This window comes from Egretta garzetta, unplaced genomic scaffold (assembly GCF_000687185.1).
Source record: "Egretta garzetta isolate BGI_Z169 unplaced genomic scaffold, ASM68718v1 scaffold779, whole genome shotgun sequence".
NCBI classification, from domain to species: Eukaryota; Metazoa; Chordata; class Aves; order Pelecaniformes; family Ardeidae; genus Egretta; species Egretta garzetta.
In genome coordinates this window covers 556,704-564,557 of record NW_009260792.1, presented here as the reverse complement: position 1 = coordinate 564,557, position 7,854 = coordinate 556,704, and the positions used below count along the sequence as shown (strand labels likewise).

Sequence of the window (7,854 nt, the reverse complement as noted above, 5' to 3'; positions counted from 1 at the left end):
GAGGGGTGCTGGGGCTTTTCCCCTGCAAACCTCTCTCGTGTGGGGGTCTGGCTGCAGAGGAGTTCAGCTCAGGTCTGTCAGGATACTCGTGCTACCTGCGCTGCAAAGGAGAAAAAAAAAAAAAAAAACCACCTCAAAACCCCAAAACTTTCTCTTCTGTGGGTAGATAGTAGTTCAAATAACTAAATAAATTGTGATTTGTGGTCAAAAAAGCCCCTAGCTTGTTGGAGAAATGTATTCAACCTTTAGTAGTCTTCATTCTGCCGTGATCTATTTTTTTTTTTCCCTCTTCCTATGTCTTGTGGGGGACCGGCACGGATTTTCATTTCATCTCGATGTAAGAAATAAAATTTTTACAGTGAGGAGAATCATTCAGTGGAACAACCTCCCCAGGGAAGTGGTAGGGTCTTCATCACTGGAGGTTTTCAAGACACAACTGGACAGAGAGCTAGGCAATCTCATCTGGGCTCCCTTTCCCACAAAAGGTTGGACCAGAGGGCCTTTTGAGGTCCCTTCCAACCTGGCCTCTTCTGACTGTGGGATTTTACCCATTAACGTGTATTAAGGTGCTTTCAAAGGTTATTTTAAACTTGAAACAGAGGGTGACAGAGAAGGCAGAACTCCAGAGTGGATAAGTATTTCTATTTAACATACTTGGAAGGGGAGAGGGTGAAAATGGTTAGTTCTGCTTGAATAAAGTAGGTGGCAGAAGCATAAGATGATGCAGAGTTATCTCTCCATGATGAAAAAGGTGAAGCTAAATCTTACAGTTTTTTGGAGTTTAGGCTGTAGCTTGTAAAAGCCTTTTGGAAGATAAATGACGTCTGAAAAGCAACTGGCAAATGTATTTGGCATAGTAGAACTAATTTAAGATCTTAAAAAAGAAAAAACCCTGGGTTTCCCATTGTGGGGGGAAAAAAAACCCCAACCAACAAAGAAGCAAAAAAACCCAACACCAAAAGGCCTTTGGAAGTATTAAAGAACACTATCAGAATATGCATTTGGGTTTTTTTTTCGGTATTAACAGTTGCTTTACTTTTCTAGTTTATATTTCAGTTCTTTGTACGTTCAGCACTTCAAAACGATATGTAGCACATTCTGTAGGCATTATTTAACATCTGATACAGCAATAAATACTGCTGTCACTTTTGTAGCCTTTTTTTAAAAGAACTGAATTGAGTAGACAGATTGTGCTCGATGATAACTGCTAAGTCCCACAGTGCAGTGTAGCATTTTGCTGACTTAGAAGCTTGGATCTACAGGTGGTATACCATGTTTGCACGATCATAAGTGTGGTCTTCCAGCTCATGTACTTGATATTTCTGATCGGGGGCATGATACCCTATAAGTGGTGCTGTGTAATGCTTCCACACCTGACTAGACTTGTGTCCAGTTGGCATGGCATTTCTGCACTGTGTCCCCAGGCCTTTTGATTCCTTTAACTCCTTGGAGAGCACGCTTTGGCTTTCTGCACCTGGATCTGATACAACTGAAAGGTCATCATCCATCTTTAACCACTGAATGATAAAGCTGTGAACTCTTTAATGACTTTTTTTACCATTTTAAGTTGAAAACGTAGTTTACTGTGTGGAATAAGGATGTTTTCAATTTGCTTTTATTTATAAAATGCTCTGCAGGGTGAGTCTTGATGGTTTAGGAGAGAATTGAACTGCATGTTAAAACTGTAACTGCTGAAACAAACATTCATTGGCTTTGTTTTGGTGAGGTGTTTTGCCAGATGAGAAGCAAGGGTGGCGACCCTCTTAAATTCAGGAGACCGAAAGCACCTTTAATTTGTACAAGCTCTTACCATTACCATGGAGGGAGTTGAAAAGGTCCCGATGTGTTTGGAAATAGGTTTGCAATTTGCTTGCATGGTAAGGGCCTTTGGAGTGAAAATACATAGAAAGCACATACTTGAGTGTTTGTGAGGACAAGGTCTAAGCTTGTTCTGAGTAACTGTTGCCAGTGTCCATAACCTGGAGTTCCTGGTGCTAGCTGAGTATTTCCCAGCTGCCACTGGGCAGTCTTCTCAAATAGCTGTGTTATTAGGAGCAACTCCTTTTCGCATGTGGCCGAATGCGATGTGACAACTTGCTGACAAAAAGCCAACAAAGAGATGGGTTTCACGCTGTTCAAGATGCTTGGCTTTGGGTGGCTTGTTTGTTTGTTTTTTCTTGCTTTCCTGGGGTGAGGGCTAGTTCTGTAGGAGAATCCTGTGTTGTTATGCTGGTTCTAATCAGTGTTTCTGTCATCAGCATAAATCACAGGAAATAATGTTTGGAGTGAGAGGTGATCTGCCACAGAAGTGACTCTGCTTATGAAGTGCCTCTTAACATTCAGTGTCAGAGTCAGACCCTGCTTGGTTTTGAGCATTATATGCGCCCATTTTAATATATGCATTACCTCGTGTCCCTCCCATGTGGAATACCTATAGGCATGAATATTTCTGTAATACCTGTTTTTGTGTGGCTTTAAATCTCAAGAGGGCAGCTGTATAATTTGACCAAGCATTGCTTGTTACAACTGTCTACTGCTTGCCACTTTCTTTAGAGACCCCAAAGGTTTTAGAGTTGTGTGCTCTATCTATTTGTACCTTATGCTGATAAGAACACATGCTACTGTTAAAAGAAGCTGTTGTGGCCACTTAACTCCTACTTGGTGTTTCACAGATGTGAAACAGAACAAGGTACTGATCTGAATTAAAACTAAGGCAGGTCCTTCTGCTCTTTTTCTCTAGCTCGGTGGGACAGCGTTTTGGCAGCTGTATACTAATATTCACGCAGGTTTGAAGCCTGTATCTTAGCCACCCTCATGCTTGCTGAATTCTGAGTAGGAGTCCAGTCAACTTAGCAAACAGAGTTACTGTACTTAGCGATGCACTGTGGCAGCTTTGGAAGACCTGCTGTCTTGTAGCACAGAGAAGAACTTAGTAATAAGGGGGGAATTGGAGATGCTCTTTCCAGGCTTGTGCATTGAGTCATTGTCATTTTTATTCTGTTGTGCAAAAGTCATAAACTTTTCTCATAGCAAGTATAATACAATTATTTTGATCTGTATACCCAGAGATTCCCCTAAAAAGGGGCTACTTTATGCTTATTTCCATTATGCAGCAATATTTCTTTTGAGCCCTGTGCTGCATAAGTCTTTTGTTCTCCTGCTTTTGTGCTTGGCATAAACCGGAACAATCTCCTATGCTCAATAATATAATGTAATGTGGTATTTCATCATGTGTTACAATGCTTGGAGCATGTTATCCCTGCACAAGTGTTTTGACATGCTGCATGTTGGTTTCCAAGTTCCTGATACTGCAGTGCTTCCTCAAATATAGCAGACCTGTATACAAATATGCTGAGAAATGTAGGAAGGTCTTTGGAATATAGGGTGTCACCTGTGCATTAGACTTCATGTTTAAGGCATTTGAAAGTCCCCTTTCCCTCTCAGTAAGAAATAGGCTTCTTGAATTTGATATAATTCGCAGGTTCCTTGTACTTCATGCTCTGATGTTTAAGATTCGTGAATGAGAACTGAGCAACAGCTAAACATTCATGCCAGCTCAGGATATTTTCTTCTGAAATATCTCTTATTTGACAGAGTTTGGTGTTGTATTTTTATGTGGAATTCTGAGGTGCCATTTCATGTTTTTCTATGTGTCTTTACAGGAACTGACAATAGCTTTGGAGAACAATCCAGATGATGCCGAATATTATTGTCAACGAGCTTATGCTCATATTCTTCTACAGAAATATGCTGGTAACATCTTCAGACAACACAGAATCCTCTTACAAGTGTATTATGACACATTCTTTACAGAAGATGTCTTCAATCTGCAGCCAAATATAGTAATAACAGAAAGTGTTATCTGTAACTTAATATGCTGCTTCTACAGTTAGGGTGTAATTTTATAGTTCTGTTTGTTTTGTTTCTGCAAAACTTCCAATGAATTCGGTACTCTGCAGTCCCAGCTTTCTGTTTGATTGTAGCCTAGTATTGGCAGCTTTTTTTTTTTTTTTTTTTTTTTTTTTTTAAAGCAGACTTCTTAGGCAGATTTTAAGCTTTGTGTTGTAAGCATCTTCCCTCTTTATGTTTTTGCTAGAGACTGAATCCTGTCGTGGTAGGAATGTGGTAACTGAATAACGCCTGGGAAAAAGATTAACTGAATAACTAAAGATGTGATCTGTTTTTTCTTTCCAGTAAAAACCAAACAGATTCACACTTCAGATTTAAGTAAGGGATTTGACTAAATGAAAGTCATGCTTCATCTTATATAGAGCTCTGTAGCTGAATGAAGGGCTCATCCATAGCAGTTGCGGCTAGATTTAATTCAAACAGTGTTATTTGTGTGCAAGTTAAGAAAGCTAACATAGTACACCTTAAAAAAATTGCACTACTAAAAGACTCACAGTTCACTGCTTTTTGTAACACATTATTATGTTCCTCGCCTTTAAACTGATTTCCAACAGATGCAGTTGCAGATGCAAAGAAGTCCCTAGAACTCAACCCCAATAATGCTGTAGCGCTCCTTAGAAAAGGGTACGTATCATATATTATGCTTTGGGCATATTGTAATAATCTGTAGGGCAATACTAGTACATGGATTATGGCTCTGTACAAACTTTCTGCAACACTACGAATGAATAAATGTAATGCCATACCGCTTGTAACCCATCCATAATAAACCTGTGGTTATAAGAAGCAATTGAATTTGGGCTGACTATCTTGACGTTCTAGCCATTTCAAAAACACACCTCTTGGGCAATTTAAATTCTTACATGTGTAATTTTAACCAATACAGTGTGTAAACTAAGCATGTTGTGTTCTTCAGAATGTGGATTAGATTGAAAAGTAATTACTGTTTCCTTGTGTTTTTCTTTGTTCATGTCAGGTTAGGTGAATATCATATTAAAAACTATGCATCTGCTTTAGAGTCTTTCAGAGAGGGACAGAGGTTGGACAGTAAGTATTAAAATTTCTTGTGTGCACAGTTCCCCTTTGCTAATGAGAAGTTTTTCTTAATGTGCTAGTGAAAGTGAAGACCAAGGTGCGCTTTTTTTTTTTAAAGTCTAATGAGGTAGGTGCCTGACTTGAGATGTCTGGCTTTGGGAAAGTTTGTGTGATCACTGCATGAAAGTGTAGAACTGCTTAAAACTGTGTATCAAAATTCTTAGCAAGTAATATGTGATTTTTATTTTTTTTTTTCTTTGTATGTATCAAAATTCTTAGCAAGTAATATGTGATTTATTTTTTTTTTCTTTGTAAAATAGGAGGGTGTTTTCCTGCTTCCTGGAGGTCTTGGTTGCAATGGTGTGGCGTTAAGCATCATAGAAATGTTTCTGAACAGAATAAGCTCCTTATATGTAGCTGCAACTTCTTAGTAGTTAAACAATTTGATAGACTGGTCTTTAGAAAGAATATGCAACTTGATGGGTATTCAAACTGACAAAATGGATTTTTACCTCACATTAGATATCACTTAATTACAGAAGCATGTTTATTATCTATTTTCTTAAAGTGTTGGCTTCCTGGCTGGATTTGCACACGTTTTAGTTTGGGGAGAATTGGAGCTTTTTTTAAAATCTGAGTTTCTTCTAGCAGCAGGAAAGGAGTAATTCAATACAGAAGCCTTTGGTAGAAGACATAGGGAAGCATACAACAAAGCAATTGCAAGATGGCCATAACTCCTTTCTCTTCCTATACCCCATTTAAAACAAAACCCTCTCCTCGTTCCATTCCCTCCTTCCCCACAGCAGAAGAAAATGGTAAGAAAAGCACTTTGAAAGGTTACACAGAGCAAAGTGCACTAATCTGATAAGTGTTGTCATGATCTCAGATCTTTCTAGTACATTGTCTTATCTGTGACAGTGGCTGGGACCTGAAGGTTTAGCAAAAATGTAATTACTTTGCCTCCCCCAAATAAGCGATCTGCTTTTCTGATCTAAAACTGGAGTTTCATGGGAGTGTGCTTGCTGCCAAGTGATTGTGCTCCCTCCTGCTCTTGTGCTTGTTTACCCTCTTCTTTCATTGCATTAAATCTGCAGAAAACGGCTATTTTTGAAGTATTTTTCCCCTGGATTAATGTGTTGAATTGGGGCAATGAAGGGTCTGAGTGCTGAAGCCAGCAGAAGTGAAGCAGCAGAGCAGTGCTGGGGCAGTGGTAGTGGAATTGCAGCAACTGTTAGTTGTCAGCTTAGGCTGCTCTGGAATAGGAGTTAAAATACAAGAAATGTCCTAAAGAGCTTTCAGTTTTGGTAGTTTGGATAACTCTGTAGTCTCTGCTGGTTTGTATACTAGAAAGACAAGTGTCTTTCTGGCTATTTAGTATCTTCCCATGAAAAGTGATTCCTTTCAGTGACCTCTGTAGCTTTCCTAACTCGATAGGTGACTTTTCGTACATCTCCAAACTCATCACTCCTGAATTTAATTGAATTATTAATCTATATTTTTTCATATTCTTGCTCCACCCCAAGCAGCCACCATCAGTTTGAGGCTCTTCGTTTGCATGTATTTTGTCACCTTTCTAGTTTGTCAGTTGGAGTTGTTAAAAATACAGATTATACACACAATTACCTCAGGCCAGAGCGTCACTTTTTTTTTCATTCTGTTTAACCTCACATCCTACTTATGTTGTAGGGTGCAACAACACACAGAGCTGTAGATACCTTTTTAGATAAGTCAGTGAATACTAGGACCCTCCTCGCTAATTCAGAATCCCTGAAGTACAGCACAAACTTTTCCTGTGTTGCTTGACTTCTACCTGTTTGAATTTAATTTGCCGTTGTTTTGCTGCTTACCCAGTTGAAGTGTTTCCGAAGCTTCCCAGTCCTTCCTGATGACTCTCATCTGAAGATTGCTTCCTCCATACTTCCCATCTCTCACTACAGAATTCTGGGACCCACTGTGAGATGAGGAATTTCCTGCAGGCCTTTTTAAAAATACACATTTTTAGTTGATTCTCTTCTGTATACTACCTAATTTGCTGGCAAGTTTTTGTCAGTAACGGAATTCGCCTTTGCAGTTATGCGGAATGTTTGATGGATCCCAGATGAAAACAGTTGTGAGCATAAGCATTTTGGCAAAACAATTCACTTCCACTTAAATGCATCTAGTGCAAAATGAATTAAGCACAGAGGGAAAATTTACCACATGCCGCTAAGCAGGTGATGAAGGGAGAAGAGTTTAGCTGTTCCTGCCTCACAGAGGATTGCTGTGGTGGGGAATTCTTTGCTGGCTAGGCTGGTTTCTTTGCCACGCGAGGGGGCAGGAGCACACCAGTACATGTTTTTGTTCCTTGCTGATGTAAGGGTTGTTTTAAATCTTAACTTGGTACGCTAACAAATGATGAGCTTCCTACCTGTGCTGATTACTGGTAGGCCTGACAGGTCCAGGGTACTACAGCAAACTTCCCATTACCCACCTACAGTGATATCTAAATAGGGCTGGACGTGATGAATTGTTGAGTGTACAATGTTTCTTCATTTTATAAAATAACATTAGGAGGCAAATTTTCTTTCACTCAACCATGAGTCTAGACACATGGATTTTTGGAGTTCATTAATTTGCCTTAGATTGAAAAAGCAGTGTGATCTGTTACTCTTCAGTATGTTATGTGGATTTAGGATGATTATACTGAAATTTTCTTTTTTTTTTCTTTCCTGTGACTACCTAACAAATTTAGTAGAGGTGGAATGCGTAAACTTTTTCATGAAACATCTTAGTGGATACTTGTAATCTAAGAGTTAGTAGATTTTCAGTAAGCAAAGACCCAGTCAGGTTTTCTGAACTAGAAAGTTATTAACAGAAGTTGTTGGTAAGTTCCTTGGGAGGATAATGCAATTACAGAGCACAAAAAAAAAA

The 7,854-nt window shown here is 39.1% G+C and overlaps 1 protein-coding gene across 1 annotated transcript in view; it reads left to right on the top strand.

Moving 5' to 3' along the window:
• SUGT1 (SGT1 homolog, MIS12 kinetochore complex assembly cochaperone) overlaps positions 1–7,854 on the top strand; it is a 30,226-nt gene that overhangs the window by 1,999 nt on the left and 20,373 nt on the right. Inside the window, exons 2-4 of the mRNA XM_035902100.1 lie at positions 3,595–3,753; positions 4,464–4,533; positions 4,886–4,956. Coding sequence (XP_035757993.1) covers positions 3,595–3,753; positions 4,464–4,533; positions 4,886–4,956 — 300 coding nt within the window. The remainder of the gene's footprint in view (positions 1–3,594; positions 3,754–4,463; positions 4,534–4,885; positions 4,957–7,854) is intronic.